Source organism: Cetorhinus maximus, chromosome 4 (assembly GCF_964194155.1).
Source record: "Cetorhinus maximus chromosome 4, sCetMax3.hap1.1, whole genome shotgun sequence".
In the NCBI taxonomy this organism is placed as follows: domain Eukaryota; kingdom Metazoa; phylum Chordata; class Chondrichthyes; order Lamniformes; family Cetorhinidae; genus Cetorhinus; species Cetorhinus maximus.
Genome location: NC_135882.1, coordinates 131,883,848 through 131,908,769, shown reverse-complemented (window position 1 = coordinate 131,908,769; position 24,922 = coordinate 131,883,848). Strand labels below are relative to the sequence as shown.

At 41.6% G+C, this 24,922-nt stretch overlaps 1 protein-coding gene across 3 annotated transcripts in view; it reads left to right on the top strand.

The window, feature by feature from the left end:
- The window catches only part of LOC144679895 (SWI/SNF complex subunit SMARCC1-like), a 213,040-nt gene that overhangs the window by 119,322 nt on the left and 68,796 nt on the right, over positions 1–24,922 (top strand). For 2 of the 3 annotated variants that reach the window (XM_078540827.1, XM_078540825.1), the window contains exon 22: positions 18,264–18,322. In XM_078540827.1, coding sequence (XP_078396953.1) covers positions 18,264–18,322 — 59 coding nt within the window. The remainder of the gene's footprint in view (positions 1–18,263; positions 18,323–24,922) is intronic. The other variant, XM_078540826.1, reaches the window with a different exon arrangement.

Here is a 24,922-nt window from a genome sequence, read left to right as displayed (position 1 = left end):
ATTCAATGATTATTTTAAACCAAAGCTTCTTTTCATGAGTTGCAAGCACAGGTTAGCACACACTTGTCTCTCTTCCGAAAGAATTCCCCCTGCGTGCACACACTGGCATACACACGGACAAACAGAGTCTTTCTGCAGAGATAGGCTTTGAAGGATGGGTGTTATAAAATAAGTGATGAAGTCTGCAGGGCCCTGATGCTGTCAACCTAGAGTGTTCTCGTGTGAAGACAGGCGCTGGTTCTTGCTACTGGCCACAACTTTGCAGGTTCAAATGCAGACTGATTACACTCAGATGCACACTCTGGCTGCAGGTTGATATCCCCACACAATTTTAGGCAAGGTAGAGAGAGGGGGCCAGTCAAGTCCTTCCTCAGCTTGTTCTCCAACAACTGCCTTCAAAACAAGCAGGTTCACAACTTAAGCTTTTTTCCTCTCTTTCATGTGACTGCCTTTTTTTGCCTCCCAGCTTTTCATTAAGTAAAGTGCTTTGCAGTTCAAACACAAACCCTTCTCAAGTACCATGTAGGTCAGATGATTTCTTGGAAGAGGCCTGCTTGTTTACAGTCTCAAGGTGAATTTATGACCTTTTTAAATAAAAAATCCTGGTTAGCAACATGTCCAGATAATGCCAAATCCTTGCATTTTGTAAAAGAAAACTTCAGCCTTGAGAGATGTGATTCTCTCATCAGCATGACTTTGAACTTCCTGTCACTTGGATTTGAATTCTCTACCTTGCTCCTGCTCTGACCTTTCTGTCCTCAGCCTGCTGCATTGTTCCAAAGAAGCTCAATGCAAGCTTGAGGAACATCACCTAGCCTTTTGACTCTGCCCTGTACAGCCTTTTGGACTAAGCATTTGAATTTAACAATTATCATAACTCTGCCTCCATTTTTTTTTTTTTGCTGGTTCACTTTTTTTCCCCTCTTCCTTTATTTCTTCACTTTTTGGACAGCTGCTATCCAGCCATTTATGCTTCACCTAGACACATCTTTTGTTTCTTTTCTTTACCCATTAGCACTCCTTTTGCCAAAAAAGCCTATTCAGCTTTCTCTTTAACTTGGTCACACTCCACATGATGTTTGCCAGGCCAAATAGATGTAATAATTTAAGGTTAGGGACCCTATTCATTGAGAATTCACCCCGTAACTTTGAGTTCAATTCCTCTTCCACCACCCCCTGGGGGACTTGACATGGTTAAATTAGGTAAATCTGGTAACTTGGTTGTTGCCAGAGAAATTAATCATGGAAGTTAATTGGTACAAAAACACAGCAGGCTTACTTGTATCCTGCAGGAAAAGAGCCATGCTATCCCAAGTTATCGTCAATGCAAACAAATACTCAGGTTGTGTAACATGCGGCCTATGTATGACAACACAATTTTTTTCATCTTACCTTGATTATAGAGTGCTACCATTGACATTTATTTGCCCTGCCTCCAGCAGCAGTTATCACTTTTTAGAAACCTGCTATTGATAATTATCAGCATATTTAATCTAGCTTTAAGGTTTGCACCAAAATTAAATATCTTGCTGTTGTATTATGGCTCAGTGTTGGAACCATGTGAGAAATTTTTCTCACTCTTGCTTCTCCCCCTTCCCCATATGCCATGTATTTCCTCTGGCCAAGAGCAGGATTGCTAACCTGCTGTTAGAGAGCTCCCAGTGTTGGTTTATAACCTGCTGTTGGGAGAAATGCAATAACTTGACATAATGGCTTGCAATTGTGGGCATGTGCTACATGCATTGGAGCTGCAGTGACTGGAGGCCTGATGGGTAAATATTGCACACAGTGTAGCACTGAACTGTTTCAACTGATTGCTGATTGATGCTGAGCCAGAGGACTATTTGGGACACACTCAGAAAGAAGAATTAGCTGAGTATTCTGTTGCCTGTCCAAAGTCTCATCTCCCAACTCTACAACATGATTTACTTGCAGGATGCTAGAATTGTATCCCACTGAAGGCCTATAAAATTGGCTTATTCAGGAGCTTCAATGCATTGTAGGGGCAAAGTCAATTCTGTTTTGTGTTGCAAACCACCTGGTCTTTGAAGCTCCTGTCATTGTCCTTGAGGATATTTAAGTCTGTGATACGAGCTGATTCCTGTGGATTCCTTGAAATTGAAGTGTTGACATTTTGACTTAGTACAAGTGACATGCTGATAATTGTTGGTTTGATTTGTTTTCCCGTGCCCTCACTGGATCACACGTTGTGGATAAGGGACATGACCTTTTTCTATTGAGAGCTATTTGAAGTCAGTTTTTTAAAATTAGTCGCAATTGCTTGTATTTTCCTAATTGAAATTTCATGTTTAAATTTGTGGCGCAATAAAGTTTTATTGTTTGGCCTTCACTTTTCAGAAACTGATCCCAACCTGGCTTGAGAACTAACCATTTGTGGTTCTTCGTAGTTCTTTTGACATCAGTCAAACTACTGCCTCCATTTTTATGATTTCCTTGCATGACATTTAAGAGGAAACTGGAAAAACCTTGGAGCAGAAAAATATTGAAGGTTACAAAGAAATAGAATTGAGACCTGGTGGAGGAGCTAGCATCAGTTCAATGGTCTGAATGACTTCCACTGAAATTTAAACGTTCAATACATTTTTATTAACTAAGTGTAAGGATTGAAATGAGAACCAAAATTGGAAAAGTCAAGTTGTGCAGATCAACCATGACCTAACAGACAGACAAGACAATAGGCTTGAGGGACAAAACGGTCTGCAATTGTTCATATGTTTCCTGTGATTGTTTTTTTTTAAGGATGCCACAACTTGCATTCATATGTCTTTATTTATAAAATATCCCAAGATGCTTCACAGGAACATTGTCAGACAAAATTTGATATTGGGACAGACAGACTTGGTTGAAGAGGTAGGTTTTCAGAAGTTTCTTCAAAGAATGAAGAGAGGTGGATAAATTGAATTCAGCCTTTTAAACAGCGAAAGGCACAATTACCAATGGTGGAGCAAAGGAAATCGGGATGCCTAAGAGGCCAGACTGGGAGGACACCAGTCTCTTTGATGTTTATTGGGCTGGAGGAGTTTATAGAGTTTGGGAAGGGCAAGCCATTGAGGGATTTCAACACAAGCATGAGAGTGTTAAATACCAAGGTTGCTGGGTTGTGAGCCACTGTTGATCACTGAGCACAGGAGTGTCAGGGAGCGGAACTTGGTGCGTGCTAGAGTATGAGCAACACAGTTTAGGATTTGCTGATTTTTTTTTCATGTGGCAAAGATGTGAAATGCAGAGCAAACACTGATTAAACTACCCCTTTATAGATCTTTTTTGTTCTCATTACCTATCCCTTTACTAAATCAATATTCACTACTCTGAAAGAACCATTGAAGTTTGCAGCACAGGTGGGTATTGTCCAATGTATCAGTGCCACCTCAGCTGAAGGAATCTGAAACTAATCCCACTTTCACCTTCTGTCCAAGTGGCACAAGCTTCTGTTGGCATTGGTCTGTTATTGGCCCTGCACAGGTGCTTGTATGTCTCCTTTGCAGCGTACTTTTATTTCCCCTTTTTTCTTTTGAAGATAGATTTTGCTGTGATGTAGTTCCATGGTTTCCAGTACACTTTTGGTGGCTGAGTCAAGTGACTATTTTCAAGTGAACCTAAATGTTGAGTGTAGAGTCATTTAACCAAAAAGAGAACTCCTGTACTCATTACCAAAGGTTTACATGAAGTTAAAGGGGGAGGTTGACTGTCTTATAATCCAGAGTGGGATAACTGATTTCCTTTCCTTCCTCTTGCTTTTTTATCTCTGCACCTGAGTGTGCTGAGGCCACTTGTTGTGCATTGACAACCAACTCTGGCTGACGTCAGATTGTGCTATGAAGACCCGAAATTGAACTTGGAGTATTTTGGTGCAGAGAACTTAGTTGCATTCCACATTCACCATTTCTAAATCATTCACTCATTTCTAAACAATGTTTGAAAATTAAACTATGGACCTATTTGTACACCATAACTTTGCTACTTTCTGCGGGACTCTGTGCTTTAGGTTTTTTGGTATTCTTTTATGACCATTCATCATACTGATGCATGCTACTCCAAACCCCTACAGCATCCTTGCATGGGAGGTGGAGCCTTTGGTAATAGTATTCATGAGACCGAGGCAGCTTCCTGCCAGATGGCGTTTGCTGTGGTACTTTCACGTCCCTTCCATCACGCTTGGCTTGACCTGTCGAAAAGGCTCAACCATCTTCCCTCATCAAATTGCAGCTGGGTAATTGGCTGTGATATGCTGGGATCTGCATGCAGCAAAGTGAGCTATTGTAAGATGCTTTTCCTGTTCTTGATTTTGAAAGCATGATGTTTGTTTGAAAGTTTTCTTGCACGTGTCGATTTGCAAGTGATCTGGAATGACTGTCCATGTTCAAGTGGACTCTTGATTGCTTCAGTTAACAAATACCACTGGTGCTATCCAGCTTTGCATAAAATAGTGTCTAAAATAATTTGTAATGAATTGGTGTGCAAATGTTCATGAGTTTTCCTTCAGTTTGCTGATTTTTTTTTGTGTGCTCTTGTTTAAGGTACGTAACAAAATTGTGTTTCAGGAGTTTATCAGAGCGCTTTAAGTGCATGGTCTGCTCGAGAGAGAAATATGGTAGCCATTTAGTGCTCTGACAGATGCCCCAGTGTGTTGAATGGCTATTTGTTCTGTTTGTGGTGATGGTGGGGGAGCATGTTCCTTTTTCACATTTCACTGTTTCTTTACAGTACAGAAGGAGGCCATTCAGCCCATCGAGTCTGCACTGGCTCTCTGAAAGAGCATTTCACCTAGTCCCACTCTCCTGCCTTTTCAGGTAGCAATCCAATTCCCTTTTGCATACCTTGATTGAACCTGCTTCCACCACCCTTCAGGAAGTTTGTTCCAGACTCCAACCCAACCTCTGGGTGAAAAAATGTTTCCTCATCACATTTACTCCTTTTCCCTATTATTTTGAATCTGTGCCCTTTAGTTCTTTGTTCTCTTAAGTGGGAACAGTTTCTCAGTATTTACCCTGTCCATACCCCTCAGGATCTTGAATATCTCGATCAAGACTCCTCTCAGCCACCTTTTCTCCAAGAAAAACAGCCCCAACCTCTTCAATCTATCCTTATAGCTACAATTTTTCATCCCAGGAATCATTCTTGTGAATCTCTCTGTACTCCCTCCAATGCCTTCACGTCCTTCCTCAAAACATCTTTCTGTTTGCGGACAGGTGTTGAGAGGAGAAATCAGGGCTGTTTAAATTAACCCCTGCTACTGTTCATAATAGTCACCATTACTAAGACGACAAGCTTTTAATTCCAGATTGATTAGTTGAATTTAAATTCCATCAGCTGCCATGGGGATTTGAACCAGTGTTCCCAGAGCATTAACCTGGGACTTTGGATTGTTCTGAAGAAGAGTCATACAGACTCAAAACATTAACTCTATCTTTCTCTCCACAGATGCTGTCAAGCCTGCTGAGTTTTTCCAGCAATTTTTGTTTTTGCTCTGGATTGTTAGTCCAGTCATGTTACCATTATGGCACTGCCTACCCCCTTTGAGCTAAAATTTGAACCTATGACTTCTTGACACAGAAGCAAGTTGTGCAAGAATCCAGTAATCTGTAGTGTTGTCTCCACTCGATACATCCGAAGAGAAATTGTGAATACCTAGGATTGAATTCCCTTATCTCTTGTAGGGAGAAAAGGTGGATTAGGTTCTAAGAATTTTTTTATCTCCTATTTCTCTTATTCTGAAGTAGTCAGTCACCCTGCGATAATGCTCCAAGATCACCAGCAAGCATTGTTGCTTTGTGCAACACAGTGACGCTTGAAGTTCTGCAATGGGCTGTTCATCAAAATGGACCAAACAGTTATGCACAACCCTAACACTGAATATAGAATAGAGTTGGAACTCTTTGTTTTTAATTTTATATGCTCCATCTCTAGTGGCACTGAGCTAAGCACTGTACCTCTCAACTAGCCCAGTCAAGACCTGCCATCTAACTTGATGCTTTTAATGAAACTTCACAAAATCTAGGCTGGTGTTAGTGTGCTGTAGAGGCTGTGCTGCATTGTTGGATGTAATGTCTTTTGGATGAGTTGTTAAACTGGGCCCTCCTTCCTTCTTGGGTGGGTGTCAACTATTTCAATGCACTATTTTGAAGAAAAGCTGTAATCTCCCTTGTGCCCTGATGAATGTTTATTCCTCAGTCAGCAGCATGCACTGCCCTCAACAAGGCTTCTTTGACAGCACTTCCAAATTCCCCGTTTCTTCATTGCCACTGGGTCAAAATCTTACAATTCTCATGTAGACTGCAGTAGTTCAAGACTGTAGCTCACTACCATTTCAAAAACTAGCCTTGCTAGTGCTGCTCACATCCTGAGAATGAAGATATAAAAAAAAATGCCAATTTATCCTCATAATTTGGAGTGTGGGGCAAACCCAAAAACTGGCATTTGAAGTGAGAGGGCTATTATTGTGCCAAACTGAAGACATGAGAATCAGCTGCCATTGACTACAATCTCCTGAGATAAAAATTGTGAGCCTTATCTGTAGCGTGTTGGGTCAAGTTTTATAAGTGAGCTCTGATGAGATGAGTTGATTACACAATTGTGTGTGGGCAACCTGGAATTGAAGATTTTGACACAATCCTTATTTTTGTGTGCTTTAGAATAGTCTAAATTCAGTGACCTGGAGATCATTGGAAATCTTATCACAGTCCTCATGCCAACTTCCACTTCCAGTGTGCCCTGGCATGGAGATATGTTGGATCACGTTAGAGGTTGCTCAGAGGAGGGGGAAACGGGAAGACGACTGGGTTGTGGGTGGTGATAAAGCATGAACAAGACAAGAATATCACCAAGGGTTTTGCAGCCAGTGAACTACTTTTGAAGTACAGTCTGCATTGTAATGTAGGAAATAGCCAATTTATATATAGCACAGGTCCCACAAAGGGGAGGTGGTGGTATAGTGGTATTGTCGCTGGGCTACTAATCCAGAGACCCAGGGTAATGCTCTGCGGACCCAGGTTCGAATCCCACCACAGCAGATGATGAGATTTGCATTCATTTTAAAATCTGGAACTAATCTAATAATGCCCGCACAATCATTGTGGAGACGAAGTTCCGTCTTCACGTTGAGGATACCCTCCATCGTGTTGTCTGGCACTACCACCGAGCTAAATGGGATAGATTTGGAACAGATTTAGCAACTCCAGACTGGGCAACCATGAGGTGCTGTGGGCCATCAGCAGTAGAATTGTACTTGACCACAACCTGTAACCTCATGGCCCCCCTCTACCTTGATCACCAAGCCAGGGAATCAACCCTGGACCAATGAAGAGTGCAGGAGGGCTTGCCAGGTGCAGCAACAGGCATAGCGAAAAATGAGGTCAACCTGGTGAAGCTATAAAACAGGACTACTTGTGTGCAAAATAACATAAGCAGCAAGTGATAGACAGAGCTAAACGATTGCACAACCAATGGATCAGATCGAAGCTCTGCAGTCCTGCCACATCTAACCGTGAATGGTGGTGGACAATTAAACAACTCACTGGAGGAGGAGGCTCCACAAATGTCCCCATCCTCAATGATGGGGAAGCCCAGAAATCAGTGCAAAAGATGAGGCTGAAGCATTTGTTACAATCTTCAGCTAGAAAGTGCTGAATGGATAATCCATCTCTGCCTTCTCCAGAAGTCCCCAGCATCATTGATGGCCAATTCGATTTACTCTGTTATAGCAAAAAAGGGCTGAAGGCACAGGATATTGCGAAGGCTACGGGCCCTGACAGTATTCTGGCAATAGTACTGAAGATTTGTACTCCAGAATTTGCCATGCCCTGAACCAAGCTGTTCCAGTACAGCTACAATACTGTCATTGACCTAGCAATGTTGGAAATTGCCCAGGTACGTCCTGTACACAAAGCAGGACAAATCCACCCTGGCCACTTACTGCCCCATCAGTCTACTCTCAATCATCAGGTAAAGTAATCAAAGGGGTCATCAACAGCACAATCAAGCGGCATCAAGGAGCCCTAGCAAAATTGGAGTTAGTGGGAACCGGGGAAAACTCTGCTGATTGGAGTCACACCAAGCACGAAGTAAGTTGGTTGTTGGAGGTCAATCATCTCAGTTCCAGGACAACACTGCAGGATTTGCTCATGGCAGTGTCCTTAGCCCAACCATCTCAACAGCTTCATAAATGACCTTCCCTCCACCATAAGGTCAAAAGTGGGGACGTGCAATCATAAGCAAACAATGTTCAGCACCATTTGCGATGACTCAGATACTGAAGCAGCCTGCGCCAAAATGCGCAAGACCTGGACAATATCCAGGCTTGGGCTGACAAGAGGCAAGTTACATTCATGCCACACAAATGTCAGGCAATGATCATCTCCAACAAGAGAGAACCTATCCATTGCTCCATGACATTCAATGGCATTATCATTACTGAATCCTCCACTATCAGCATCCAAGGGGTTACCGTTGACCAGAAACTGAACTAGACTAGCCATGTAAGTACAAGAGCAGGTCAGAGGCTCGGAATCCTGTGGCGAGTAACTCACCTCCTGATTCCCCAAAGCTTGTCCACAATCCTCAAGGCACAAGTCAGGAGTGTGATGGAATACTCTTCCCTTGCCTGGATGAGTGCAGCTCCCACAACACTCAAGAAGCATGACACCGTCCAAGACAAAGCAGCCCACTTGATTGGCATCCCACCAGAAGCATTCGCTCCCTCTACCACTGATGCAAAGTAGCAACAGGGTATACCATCTACAAGATGCAATTGTTATGATGTGGCAGGTGATATGTGCCAGGCAGACCAAATCCACAAGGGAAAATTGGCCACGCTATCACAATGGTTTTGCACTTCGTATTATGAGAAGATTTGTGTACTAAATTCAGATGTAGCAAGTCAACTAACAAAGTTTAGAGATTTAAAAAAAATTAAATTAAAACATTTATTGACAGAAAAAGAGTAAAAACAGGTAAGATTACAGTTAATTGATTTTGTAACAAATCCCAAAATTCCTAATTAACCTGACTTCCAACTGCATGCCCCCTTTAAGACAGCAGTCCAAAATAGATTTTAAATTTAAATAAGCAATCTAGCAGTTTAAATACGCACCCATTCGACAGTGGCATTCCAAAGGTTTTTTAACACAACTTTACTTACTGGACGCAGCAGACTTCTGTGAAAATGGCTAGAGGTTTTTCCCCAAGGCTGCTTTGCATGCTGTACCTTTCAAGATTTTATATGTGTATCCCACATAACCTTCCATCCTTTTTATGTTTCTCTTTTATGTGTAAAATCCCCATTGTTGTGCATGTCTTCGGAAATTTACTTTTCCCATAATATGAAAATCTTTCATGTTGTCAATATGGCCTCTTTCCTTTTGGGAAAAATACACAGACTAACCTTGCCCTATTTATCTTGTTAGTTGTAAACATCCTACCATCCCTTTGAAAATCAAACAACTCCTCCTTTTCTGAAAATGCAAGTTTCACAGACACCTTGTGTGGAACCCTCATCCTCGCTTGTCCATCTCCATTTCAAAAGTCTATTTTTACACCTAGCTCATTTGATAATTTCAACCTTGCAGTCAATCTGACTCTAATTCAGCTAAATCAACCACAAAGACAGGACCATCCACACAGATACACCCATAAGCCTACAATAATATGATGAAACATATAGTTTTGTGAAACAAGGCAGAAAGTCAGTCGGGCTCCTTAGACAGTATCTTCCAAACTCACGACCACAACCATCTAGAAGGACAAGGGCAGCAAACACATGGGAACACCGCCACTGGAAGTTCCTCTTCAAGCCACACACCATCCTGACTTGGAAGTATATTGCCATTCTTTCACTGTCGCTGGGTCAAAACCCTGGAACTCCTTCTAATAGCATTGTGGGTGCACCTCAAGTACACATAGACTGCAGCAGTTGGAGGAGCCAGCTCACCGCCACCTTCTCAAGGGCAATTAGGGATGGGTAATAAATGCTGGCCTAGCCAACAAAGCCCACATCCCTTGTATTAATAAAAAATATATATATTTTCGTGATGCTGGTTGAGTAAGCATTGGCTAGGACACTGGGAAAACTAGGCCGCTCTTGTTTGAGCATTGTCATAGAATCTTTTACATTCACATTAGAGGGCTTCAGTTTAATATCTGATGAAGGAATATGTTTTATATTCTTTGAGGGAGATGATGTGCCATGGTAAAAGTATTGACGGACTGTTCCAGAAGGCTGGAGTATACATGGTGCTTGGTGGTACTTGACAGATGGCGTATTGAAGGGAACAGAAGTGAGAAATAGGTATTAAATGAGTGAAGGTATGTATGATTTTGGGGTGATTTCTGAGTTCTTATAGAGCGACACTGGGAGAAGGTATTGAAGGCAAGAAGGATCTTACTCAGTCTAGGATGTAAGGAGTTAGTAGAATTTGAAGCCTGGTGATGGGGTGTGAGTGAAGGTATTAAGCATATGAACTGATGTGTAGGGACCAACCCAACCCAAGTACCATAGATGTTCTCCACCAGTGATATCAAGCTGAAGTAAAATAAGCAGTTAACAGGGAGAATAGCAGCTTACATTTATCACAGAGTTGTTATAGCACAGAAGGCGGCCATTTGGCCCATTGTGTCTGCACCAGCTCTCCAAATGAACAACTCACCGAATACCAGTCCCTTGCCTCCTCCCTGCAACCCTGCCCATACTTCCTTTTCAGATAACAGTCTAATTTCCTTTTGAATGCTTCATTGAATCTTCCTCCACCATGCTTTCAGGTAGCGCTTTCCAAATCCTAACCACTCGCTGCATTTTTAAAATAAAAGGTAAAAAGGTTTCTCTTCATTTATACAGGGCCTTTAATGTAGCCTTTGGTTAAATGGGTTAAGGATTGGTGAGCAGGATGGTGGGACAACCGATTGCTGCTTTTCAAATAGTCCTATGGAATCTTGAGTGCCCCCACCCCACCATCGCACACCACCTCCCCCTCCCCATCTTGGGACAGGTTGGCGGCGCTTTAATTTTCTTATGTTTTAGTTCATACAGCATTCCCTTGGTGCTGCACTGGAATATAGGCCTCGGTTATGCTTGAATCCTGATCTGGCAGTTGGGTGGAGGGATAAACAAGTGTGGAACACCTTGGCTATTGCAACCCTGCAATCCATTTTAAAAAATTTACATGATGAAAATATCCAAGTAGTTTTTGCTGTTATGATGTGAACTAACAACTGTCAAGACTAATCTCGCAAGTTCACTTTGCAGGAGGCAAAGTAACATTGATGTTGGAAGTATAACATAAAAGAAAATACTGGGAAATTCTGGTCTGGCAGCATCTATGTAATGATCCAGTAGCTTTGGTAATTTTCCTGGTTCCAGCTCTCAAACTCTCCGATCTATTGAATTCAGCTTCACTGCGTTTATCGGCTCTGAAATAGAGGTGTTTTTGCTTGCCTTTTGGCTAAGTGAGTGAAGGCACTTCCTGGTGTGAACTGAGCTAGTTATTTTGGGCTGCACAGGTGAGCACCATTGAACCTTGGGACTGGCATATAGGGGTAGAGCTTCTGCTTTGGGCACAGTCAACAAGTTGAGCACAAATTGCACTGTTTTTCCACAGTGAGATTATGGGTCGTGTCTGCCTAATTTCATTTGTACAATCCCAAATGCAAGATCTTCCATGTGCCATAAGATGTAGGAGCAGAAGTAGACCATTTGGCTCAGCGAGTCTGCCGCGCCATTCAATGAGATCATGGCTGATCTGATGATCCTCAACTCCACTTTTCCTGCCTTTTCCCTATAACCCTTGATTCTCATACTGATTAAAAATCTGTCTATCTCAGCCTTGAATATACTTAATAACCCAGCCTCTACAACCCTCTGCAGTAAAGAATTCCTCAGAATCACTACCCTGAGAAGAAATTCTTCCTCATCTCTGTCTTAAATGGGTGACCCCTTCCTCTGAGATTATGCCCTCTAGCCCTAGACTCTCGTACATGGGGAAGCAACCTCCCAGCACCTACCCTGTAAAGTCCCCTAAGAATCTATGTTTCAGTAAGGTCGCTTCTCATTCTTCTAAACTCCATTAAGTACAGGCCCAACCTACTCAATCTCTCCTCATAAGAAAATCCCTCCATACCTGGGATCAACCTAGTGAACCTTCTCTGAACTGCCTCCAATGCCAGTATATCTTTCCTTAGCTAAAGGGACCAAAACTGTTCAGTGTTCTAGGTATGGTCTAACTAGTGCCTTGTATAGTTTTAACAAGACTTCCCTATTTTTATACTCCATTCCCTTTGAAATAAAGGCCATCATTCCATTTGCCTTCCCTATTACCTGCTGAACTTGTATGTTGGCATTTTGTGATTCATGCACGAGGACTTCCAAATCCCTCTCTGCTGTAGCTTTCTGTAGTCTTTCTCGGTTTAAATAATATTCAGCTCCTCAATTCTTCCTGCCAAAATTCATAATCTCACATTTTCCCTCAATATATTGCATCTGCCAAGTTTTTTTCACACTCGCTTAACCTGTCTGTGTCGCTTTGTGGACTCTTTGTGTCATCCTCACCACCTGTCTTCCCATCTATTTTTGTCATTCGCAAACTTGGTGATAGTACATTCACTTCCTTCATCTAAGTCATTAATATGTATTGTAAATTATTGTGGCCACAGCACTGATCCCTGTGGTACTCCACTGGTTACAGATTGCCATCCTGAAAATGCCACCTTTATCCCAACTCTGTCTTCTATTAGGTAGTGAATCCGCTCTTCATGCTAATATACTATCCCCCAACAGCATGGGCTCTTACCTTGAGTAGCCTTATGTGTGGTACCTTATCGAACGCCTTTTGGAAATCCAAATATATTACATCTACTGGTTCCCCTTTATCTATCTTGCTTGTTACCTCAATGATTTCTAATAAATTTATCAGGCATGATTTCCCCTTCGCGAAGCCAGCTGACTCTGCTTGATTAGATTATCCATTTCTAAATGCTGTGCTATTACATCCTTTATCATCGACGCTAACATTTTCCTAATGACGGATGTTAAGCTAACTGGCCAAGAGTTACCTGCTTTATGTCTCCCTCCAGTTTTGAACAAGGGTGTTACATTGGCAGCTTTCCAATCCTCTTGGACTGTTCCAGAACCTTAGGATTCTTGAAAGATTGCTGCCAGTGCATCCACAATCTCTGCATTTCCTTGAATATCCTAGGATGCAATCCAGTTGACTTATCGGGCTTTAGCCCCATTAGTTTCCTTAGTACTTTTTCTCTAGTGATAGTTATTGTATTTATTTCCTCCCCCCGCCTTTTGCCCCATGATTACTTAGTATTTTTGATATGCTATTAGTGTTCTCTACCGTGAATACTGATGCCAAGTATTTATTAAACTCCTCTGCCATTTCCCGGTTTCCCATTATTATTTCCCCAGCCTCATTCTGTAAGGGGCCTATGTTTACTTTGGCCAAAGTATAATAGAACATACATGTTTCCCCCTTTATTGCGAAAACATTTTTTTTGTATTTGAGTGCTAACTTGGTGCAATTTCATCAATACAGCTGAAAATAGGCTTACCACAAAAATGAGTGTCTCACATATGAGCAACCTCATTTTAAAATACTGGAATAAAACTATACCATAATGTTCACCAGTTTTTAAGTGGTGCTTTTTACAGACACTGAATGTCTCAAAGTACTTTAGAGCCAATTAAGGACTTTGCAGTGTAATCATTGTTTCAATGTGAGAAACGTGGCAACTAATTTGCACACCGCAAACTCTCAAACAACCATGTGGTATTGACCTGTTACTATTGTTGATTGAGGGATGAATATTGGCTGAGACACCGAGGTTAACTCCTCTGGTCTTTGAAATAGTGCCATGAGATCTTTAACATCCAGCCAAGCAAGCAGATGGGGGCTGGGCTTAATGTCTGATCCAGGAGATGGCTCCTCCAGTAACGTAGCACTTGCGTATTTTTGAAATAAGAGACATGTTATCAAAGCTTCTCGCTTGCACTCATCAAGATAGCTCGCAAGAATTTTCCAACAGTAATGGGGAAAAACAATTAAGAATGCATGAGAAGAGAATGCTGATTGGTTGGCAACTAGACTCTGGTGGAGGTGTTGCCATTGAGAATGCAGCATGGAACCATTAATTGTCCAGCTTTGTTCAAATTAAAGCCAGGCGGGTCGATTCTGGTCAAGATATTGCCGTTGGGAATGAACCAGGGAATGTCTGTTCCCTAAACTTTTGGTCAGTTGAAAAAAAGGAACAATGTGCGGACATGTTGCGTTTGTCTGCAAAGGGCTGTCAGTATATGTGACTTCTAACATGCGAAAGCCATATTGAGCCCGACTGATGATCTTACGTTGCGCTAAGAATTACGCTAAAAACCAATCAGGATTGGTTAGCAGGTGTTGTCCAATTGCAGAATTGCATTTAATGTTGGATACTTTCTGTTGAGTTTTGCAAGCACAGCCTGGTCAATCTTTTGAGTATTTTGTATGTTGCGAACTGCCAAAGAGATAAGTGTGAAAATTGTTGCCAGGTGGTAGCAGCATGAGTGGTATTCTCCACTAACAGGATGCTGCTGTCAAGCCAACAAGATGTTCTGCCTATCACACAAATGAGCAATGTGGTGTATGAATTTTGGTTTTAGCGTGATGCCAGGTATATAGGCCAGACGCCCCAACGATTGGCGATTGCTTCAAATGGCGCATCCCCTTGGCTGCTCGCAACAGATAAAATACTGACCGTTCCCAACCAGCCCGTGCTTGCAAAACTCAAAACAGTATACGATATTAGATGAGATTTTGATTGGGCAACACCTAAATACTCCAGATTGTGCTTAGAATTAGACTGAAAACCAATTTAAGGTTGTCAGTCAGGCTTGCAGTGTGGCTCAATTTCACATGCTGGAAGCCACATCGATTCACACACACAGGGTCTTGTCCTTTGCAAACAAAAGGAACATGTCCACACATTGCGTCTTTTTTCAACTAAAGAAAAGCTCAGGGAAAGTTCATTCGCCAGGGCAATGCCTTGCCCAATCCTAGTCGACTTGCCTGGTTTGAATTTGAACAAAGCTGGGCAGTTAACAGTTCCATGCTGCATTCTCCATGGCAACACCTTCCTCAATCAGAGCCCATTTGCCAACCAATTAGCACACACTTCTCATGCAGTGTGAATTGTTCTTTCCCCGTTACTGTTGGAAAATTCTCGTAAGCTATCCTGATGAGTGCAAGGCGAAAAGCTTTGATGGCATATCTATTTTTTTTCAGCAATGCAGTACTCCATCAATGCTTCTTTGGTGTCAGCGTAGATTTTTGTGGAGTCCTGGATCGGGACTTGAACTCAGAACTTTGTGACTTAGAGATGAGATGATAGCAAGACCCAGGCTGACAGTCAATTTCACTGTAAATTAATTGCTATCAATATCTAAAATTATGCCTACTAATTCCATGTGCAATAAAAAGGAAAATTAATTTTGAGAAGCACTTCAAATGGTTGTAATAGGTGGAAACTTTTTGTGCATGTTGTTTCAATCTGGGTATGTGGCTGTTAACTTTCGGGGGTGTTTAACCTCCCAAATCTGAGAGTCTGCACTTAGTCAATATTAATTTATTCTTTTGAGCATTTAACCATTCAACCAATAGGAGACAATCTAGTGATGCAACTCCAGAAACGTTGATTAAACAACAAAAAGTAATACTTAATATACCTAGGCAGCGACTTTACTGGCTCAACATAGTTCCTGATTAACAGCCATGGGCGCAAGGCAACATGTAGTCTTCGGTCACATGTGCACCCATGCCCCAAAGCAGTATCTTGTTTTTAGTTTCCAGTTCAGCGCACCTGCCAGCTGAAAGCTGGTGCTTTTTAATTCTTTCTTGGACACAGCTCATGTGCGTGCTCCAGTATTCCTCCTGAACTCTGGCCCGGCCAGTACTAATCGGTCCCTGATTGATTTGGGTGGTGCATGATTGGTTTCTTAAGGGTGACGGTTGTTTTCTGATGTAATTTCCTCTTGCCTCCTGCCTGGCCCTTTAATGTCTCAATTACTTTTGGGGCTGTCGTCCTCGTTATAGCTTTCCTGTTATTTCACTAAATTTTATGGCTTTCTACTGAGTGGGGTGCCTGAAGATATTTTCTTTGTCCACTTATTTGAAATAAGACAGCATGTTATGTCAAGCTCTAATGATGTAATGTTGGACCCATCATCCCAAATGTGTAATGTATAGATATCCTGTAGAATTCTTATTAGGACAGGCACCTATCACTGCTTTGGTTATGGGAGCTGCTTTGCTAGTGCTTTTTGTCGTATCTGCTAGTGCTTGGAACAAGTTTACAAAGAGTGCAAAGTGTATAAAAATTATTAACGTGTTAAAGTTCAGGTAGCAAGACGCACTTGTAAAATACGCCTTGGCACTTTCAATTAATACATCCTGTAACCAAAACAGGCATGGGAATACAGGATGAATGGTAGGACCCTGGGAAGTACTGAGGATTAGAGGGGCCTCGTACATGTACATGTCCACCAGTCCCTTAAGGTAGCGGGACAGGTAGATAAGGTGGTTAAGAAGGCATAAGGGATACTTGCCTTTATTAGCCAAGGCATAGAATATAAGAGCAGGGAGGTTATGCTGGAACTGTATAAAACACTGGTTAGGCCACAGCTAGAGTATTGCGTGCAGTTCTGGAATCCACATTATAGGAGGGATGCGATTGCACCAGAGAGAGTGTAGAGGAAATTTACCGGGATGTTGCCTGGTCTGGAGAGTTTCAGTTATGAGGAGAGATTGGATAGACTGGGGTTATTTTCCCGGGAGCAGGGGAGATTGAGTGGGAACATGATTGAGGTGTATAAAATTATGAGGGGCATAGATAGAGTAGACAGGAAGGAACCTCTCCCCTTGGTGGAGGGATCAATAACCAGGGGGCATACGTTTAAGGTAAGGGGCAGGAGGTTTAGAGGGGATGTGAGGAAGGATTTTTTCACCCAGAGAGTGGTGGGAATCTGGAATTCACTGCCTGAAAGGGTAGTAGAGGCAGAAACCCTCATAACATTTAAGAAGTATTTGGATGTGCACTTGCGATGCCTTGGCATACAAGGCTATGGGCCGAGTGCTGGAAAAGGGGATTAGAATAGTTAGGTACTTGTTTGACTGGTGCAGACTCGATGGGCCGAAGGGCCTTTTTCTGAGCTCTAGCCCTCAATGACTCTGTTCCTAAGTAAGAAAAGACAAGAGAATGACCGAGTTACAAGAACTGATGACAGAACTTAATTCCATGGATATATAGGTTGCATAATTTCTCAGAATGACTGCTCCTTTAAGAAACAAGTTAAACATAACTAATTTATGGTACAGAGCTATATATTTGAAGCCTCATAGCTGTTTTTCTTCACACAATAGGTGTTTATATTAGGTTAATTGATTAATATACTTGGATTACTTGAATATTGCACATGGCTAAAGCTAATTGTAAATAATTATTAAACCTAAACTTCCTTGCATCTAGCTTCAAGTGAGATTTTTTTAAATCCGCATGTACGATTGTTGCAATTTACGTTTAGAATCCTGCGATCTTTTGTTAACTTGGCTGATTTATGTGGGATTACGCTGGTAACGAGGAAGCTCCTATGACATAAAAGGTTAAATCCATGTGCTCAGTTTCCACATCTCTGAAGCTGCTGGTAACGTTTTTGGTGTTCTCATTTAGGGGATTTGCCCATAAGTGAGGAGACAGCAGGATTGCAAGCCACTGACAAATGTCAAAGTGCAAATTCAACAGGAGCCAACCAACACTGAAGTAATATACGCACATGTAAACTAAAATACTCCGATCTTTTTCAGACTCATTAAAAATTATACAGGTCATCAAGTTGGAGCTTTGATCTGTGTTTTTAGCACAGTAGCTATAATTGGTTTTCCTACCAGTGGGCTCAGGTAGGGGAAGGTCAGCCAGGCTTCTTGCTCTTGATTGTCCTTGAGCCTTGTTGTATGGTTGTAGTTCTGGATATTAGTTGTGATGATTAACATGGTATGACAGCATGCAGTTACCATCTATGTTTATTTAGTCACCAATGTTGCTTCAGCAAAAGGTGATTGGGACAGTTAATTATATGACAGCTATTCCAGTGTGGTTTTTAGAGGGAAAATGCGTGTGGCTCTGGTGGGTTCTCCACTATTAAGTTAGGGAAATGTACTGAATATTTGGAATTGTAGCAAATGTTGTGCAGAATGTTGTAATATTTTCATTTTTGCTTTATGCAGCAGATGTTGAAGAGGAAAAGATGGAAACTCAAGAATCTGAAGGGCAAGAACCAGAAAAAGTGAGTGAAATGGTATTCAGCGCACCAATGGGAGCATGCTAAGAAGTTTGTTGTACAGTCCCTTTTAGTGGTGGGGGAACATCCCAAAGTACTTGATGCAGTGAATTATTGTTGAAATGCATTAACTGTTTAGGGGAAAGGTTAAGGGGGAACATTAGTGGGATCTTCTTCACTCAGAGTGGTGAGAGTGTGGAACGAGCTACCATCTGACGTGGTAAATGCGGGCTCACTCTTAAGTTTTAAGAATAAATTGGATAGATACATGGATGGGAGAGGTCTGGAGGGTTATGGACTAGGTGCAGGCCAATGGGACTAGCGGAATAATATTTCGGCACAGACTAGAAGGGCCGAATGGCCTGTTTTCTGTGCTGTGGTGTCCTATGGTTCTACGGTTAAGAATCCATTCTTGCACAAGCGATAACATACAAGCAATCATGACATACATGACCAGTTAATCTGTTACTGGTGGTATTGGTTGAGGGAAGAATGTTGGCCAGAAAAGTGAGAATTTCTTGTTCTACGTCATTGCCTGTTGTTCGGATCTTAAAACATCGACGACGAGACCTTGGTCTGAAGTCTCATCTGAAAATACATTCTCGACATAATGCAGCACTACATTGGAGTTTCCGCCTTGATAACTACATAAGTAGGAGCGTGGGGGCAGTAGCAAAGTGCAAGTCCTGGACTAAAGCTCTTGGGACACAAGTTCAAATCCTGCAATGGTGCCTAGTGAACTTAAATTCAATTAATCAATAAATCTGGAATGTTAAGCTAGCCTCAGTAATGGAGACCAAAACTGTGCACACTCCTCCAGGTGTAGTCTCCCCAAAACCTCAAAGTTGGATCCAAGCTTCCTTGTTTTTGAACTCCACTCCTTGCAATAAAGGCCAATGTGCCATTTGCCTTCCTGATTATTTTCTGTACCTGCATGTTAACTTTCTGTTTCTTATGTGATTGCACCCAAGTCTTTCTGAACCTCAACATTTACAAGTTTTACACCTGTTAAATAAAATTCTGCTTTTCTTTTCTTCCGACCAGAGTGAATAATCTGACTTCCCCACATTCTGCTCCACCTTCAACCTTGTTGCCCACTCATTTAACCTGCCTGTTTCACTTTGCAGCCTTTTGTGCCCTCCTGATAGCTTGCTTTCCCTCTGAGCTTTGTTTTATCACCTGCAGATCACTTTTCAACCTCATTGTAACTTTAAAATTTTCCCACTTTATTTACTGCCCTAACTTTTTGGTGCATTTACTCGATCAACCTTAATCAGCACTCCCTTAAAACTTGGGTAATTGGTTTAGGTTTAAGATTCTTGTTTTGGACTGGAATATGTCTGAGACTCTGAAACATATCACTTATTCCTCAGAGGATCTTTGACTGAGATTTCTAATTAATCAGGTCTCATTACACAATACTAGATCTAAAATAGCTTGTTCTAGAAATTGCTGCTAGTGTTCTACAAACTCATCTCCAGGATACCTTTGCTAATTTGATATCCGGTCTACATGAAGATTCAAGTCCCCCACAATTATGATATTTTCTTTGTTAAACTTCTAATTATTTCTTGCATAATGCTCTGCCTGATGATATAACCAGTATTCGAGGACCTTTTAGTTCCCACCAGCATTTGCTGTCCTTTGTTTCTAATTTCCATCCATGCTGATTCTACTTGGTGATCATCTGTGCCAAAATTTTCACCCCATCTCTCAATTATTTAAATGTTGAAATTATTATAATTGTGCAATCCTTTTATATCATACTTAATTTTAATTTTCTGTAACTTATGAATTATTGTCTTACTTGTATCATCACAATTGGCACCTGCTGTCATAATTTTTTTTTACAATAAACCAACTACCTATCTCTCGAGCATCTTACCCCTGCCACCACCCACGCAACCCCTTCTTTTGCATTGAAGGCTTAATATGAATATTATCACACTCAAACTTTCTGTAGGGAGACAAAAAACACACATGGAAGAGAAGAGTCTGATTGTAGTGTTCTAGCTATGCGTTTCCTAGAAGTTAAGAATCAGCTATTGGTTTTTTTGCATTTGGTTTATTTTTTTGCAAGCTCTTATGTTATTGTTTAATTGAAGTTAAGTGCAGAAACCAACCACTCTCTATCAGGAGAGAAAGTTGTTGAGATGTTGGGTGACTCCACCAAGAAGACTCATTTTCACCTCAGTATTGCACAGCTCCCTTTCTGCTTTAGGCCATTTGTAGCTGAAGCCCTCATCTGTGCTTCTTATTTACCTCAGACTGTAATGTTCCAATGCTCACGTGATCAGCCTTCCATTTCCATTCTTCATAAATCTGGGCTCATCGAAAACTCTGCCTGTATCCTAACTTGCACCAGGCCACATTCATCTATTATCCCCATGTTTGCTGATATGCAACAACAACAACTTTATTATATAGTACCTTAATTGCAACAAAAGGTTTTGAGTCCTTTGCAGGAGTTGCAAATAGCAAAATGTGACACAGCTGCATAAGGTGATAGTGTTAGATGGCCAAAAGCTTGGCCTGACAGGTTTTAAGGAATGTTTTCAAGAAGGAAAGATGGGTAGAGAAGCGGGCAAGTTTAGGAATGGAATTCCATAGTTTAAAATCTATGCAGCTGAAGGCATGGCCTCCAGTGGTGGAACAATGAACATTGGAGTTGTTCGAGGCCAGAATTAGATAATTATCTTGGAGGGTTATGGGATTGGAGGAGACCATAGAAATAGAAAAGGGTGATGCCATTTAAAAATGAGGATGATATTTTTAAGGTTGAAACGTTGCTTAAATAGGAACCAGTGGAGATCAGCCAGCAACAGATGAGTGGGGCTCGATACAAGTAAGGACTTAGGCAGCATAGTTTTGGATGACCTCAAGTTTATGGAGGGTAAAATGTGAGACTTGGAACAGTCAAGTCTCGAAACAAAGGCATGGATATGTGGGTTTCAGTAGCAGATAAATGGAGGCAGGGGTGATGCCAGACAATGTGACATGGGTGGAAATAAGCAATCTTAAAGATTTCTCTTTAGTTCTGAAGAAGAGTCATACGGACTTGAAACGTTAACCCTGTCTTTCTCTCCGCAGATGCTGTCAGACCTGCTGAGTTTTTTCAGCAATTTTTGTTTTTGTTTCAGATTTCCAGCATCCGCAGTATTTTGCTTTTATCCAAAGATGATGGTTTGGTTTCCCCAATATTTAATTGGAGGAGATTTTTGCTCCTGCAGTGCATGTCAGATAAACAGTCTGATAACTTAGCAACAGTGGAGGAGTTGAGAGAGTTAAAACTGGATGTCCTCAGCGCTCATTTGAAAACTGGTTAACATCCTTTCATCTGATTGATTATGGTAATGCAGCTTTAGAATTTTGAAGTCTCGTGATCATCGGCTGTGCTTTTGATGACTGAGCAAGCCGATTCTGAAAAGGTAGTCTGCCACAAGTACTGCATGTGAAATTGTCCCTTGCCAATGGCCTGGTATGATCTCTGCTGATGCCTTGTTTGCAGTGCTGGTGTCTGCTTTGGAGGTTCTGAAACCACATGTCATGGTGGTGGAAAACTTCTGCCCTCGGCTGGCGTTGCCATTTCTATCGATTGTAATTAATGTCGCGGGCTTTCATGTCCCTTTTGACAGCATCATTGAATTGGAGCTTTGGCAGCCCTGCTGGCGCACAGTGCCTCTGTGTATAGCATATCCTTGATGATGTAGCCATCTTCCATCCTGTGCACATTCTCAAGCCAAGGAAGCCACGTTTGATGAGCACTAGCTTGCTTGGCATGTTAGCCCGAGAAAGGACTGCTTTGTTGGTAACGTTATCTTTCCATGTGATGCCAAAGATGCATCTTCGACACCAGAGATGGAAGTTATTGAACCTTTGTTCTTGGTAGGTGCACGTTGTCCACTGCCAAACAGATATGCTGAGGATAAAGAATTTGAAAACTAACTGTGCTTTCAGATGGCGTCAAGGGGCAGCATGTCGGCATGTCGATGAAAATTGGAGGGGACCAAGGATTTATTCTTGGGCTATGATATGGGAAGAGGACAAGGAGCCATTGGAAGTTATATTCTGGCTATGATTAGATTAGTAAGAATGAAACTAGGTGAATGCAGTCCCACCCAGCTGTATGACTGTGGATGGGCATTGGAGGAGGATGGTGTCGTCAAACGTGCCAAAGGCTGTAAACAGGTAGAGAAGGATGAGGAGTGATAGCGTATCTTTGTCAGAGTTAACTTAGGATGTTATTTGTGACTTTGATCAGAGCTACTCCGATACTGTGGCAGGGTAGGAAACCTGATTGGAGGGATTCAAACATAAGAGTTCCAGAAGAGATGGGGGTGGATTTGAGGGGTGACAACATGTTCAAGGACTTTGGTGAGGAAAGGGAGGTTGGACGTCAGATGGTAGTTTGCAAGGAAAGTGGGGGTCTGGGATTGGTTTTTATTTGAGGCGCGTTGATAGTTTTGAATGAGAGAGGGGCAAGATCTGAAGAGAGAGAACCATTCGCAAGATCAGCTCACGAGACCAGAAAAGGAAGTTGGATCATCAATTTTGTGGGAATGAGGTCAAGGGAGCAGGAGTTGGATCTCATGAAATAGATGAGCTTGAACTTCACAGCCTCATTCTTGTGTTGCAATCTCTCTACTTTTGTCCTCCTTATTAATAAACTCCTTTTGCTAAACTCCTAAAATCCTGTGCATAGTCAAGACAGCATCCTCTTGTCAAACTTTAAAAACTGATACTTTCTTTCCAAAGCTCCTTGTGACTCAAGATGATAAGTTGTTGACTTAAACTGTTTTATCCCCAAACTGTTCATTACTTCCTTAAACAACTGTGACATTAAATTTGACCCCTGGTCCGATTGTATTTCCTTCGATAAACCATATCTTATGAAAAATTTAATTAACTCCTCCACAATCTTCTTAAGTTGTAATATTTCTTAAAGGTATCGCTTCAGGAAACCTAGTAGACACGTCCATTATTGTTAATAAATACTGATTTCCACTTTTAGTCTTAGGGAGGGGTCCAACACAATCATGACCCTGGTAAAAGGTTCTTCAAATACTTGAATTGGAATTAAAAGTGCAGGCTTAATCACTGCTTGTGCTTTTCTTGCTACTTGACATGTATGGCAGGTTCTACAGAATTTGACTACATCCCAATGCAATCCTGGCCAAAAGAAATACCTCTAACTTTTCCTGATTCCCAAATGTCCCCCTATTGGAATTTCATGAGCACTCCTCAGAATCTCATTTCTATAACCTAAGGAGATAACGATCTGATGCACCTCCCTTCAGCTTTCATTTGCTGAGACATGATCCAATCGTCATTTTCACATTACTATATTCCCTCGAAGACAATAACACACTGGAATACATTTTGCTTCGGTCTCTGAATAGGCTTTCTGATATAACTGTTTTAATTACAAATCATTTTTCTGTAACTCCACTAACCGCTTTGAGTTTAACACTTCAACTGAACTGTCCTGCATTGCTTCCTTGGGAATAATGTTATCAAATACCGTGCCAGCTAATTGGATTTTGACACCTCCTTCTTGCCTTTGAACTGCCTGCTTATCTTTATTTTGTTCTTGCCTCTGTCTTTTTGACCCCGTTATAACACAATCAGGAAACAATCCAGGATGTTTTTTCTGTAGCACTTCTGTTGCAAGCACTTGTGCAAGCTGCTCAACTACCATAGGCATCACCCACATTTGCGATCCAGCTATATCATTACCCAGAATAAATTGAACCCCTGCAATGGGCAACTTTTCCATCACTCTAACTATAACTTCACCCATCTTCCATTTGCTCTTTAAATTTAGCTTCCACAATGGAATGGATTTAGCATCCCCATGAACCCCACTTATTATTACTTTCTCCTGCATTACTCTCTCTTAACAACAAATATCACTATCCCACAACATTAAGGATTGACTGGCCCCTGTGTCTCTTAAAATGTTAACATCTTTACCTGCTCCACCTTGTACCCATGGAAAGACCTTCCCTTACATACAAAGTCTTGAAACATTTCTGCGACCTGCTCCTCAGAATTCTCTTGAGTAAACTGTGAACGCAACCCCACTTCTTTACCTTTCACTGATTCTCCCTGTTTCACCTATACACAAACCACTGGTTTCTCCTGTGCCTGAACCTTAAAACCCACAGTACTTTTACTTCCAGAGTAAATCTCTAACCCAATAATTCCTACTAATTTTTCCTGCAAGCTCCAACACACTGACTTCGTGTGCCTCACTTTGTTACAATGAAAACACGTTAATTTTCTAACTTCTACCGTCAGCACCTTCCTTTTTGTTCTGAGAAAAAACTTGCTTGGGAACTTCCAGCTACTCTCCTTCCCTGACTTCCTGCCTCCCTTTCACCTTCACTAATGGGAAACAAAGCAGCAGGTTAGACTGTGGGGGGTGGATTCAACTTCATGGAAAATTATGAAAAAACTGAAAAGAAAGGAGAGCCCAGGAGAGGGTATTAAAGTCTCCAGAACACAAAATAGGACAGAGTGTTTGGAAAGGGCTAGGAATCTAACTTCAAGCACATCAGATAAAGGGATGACAATGATAAATTGAAATACAGGACTGAAGGTGTT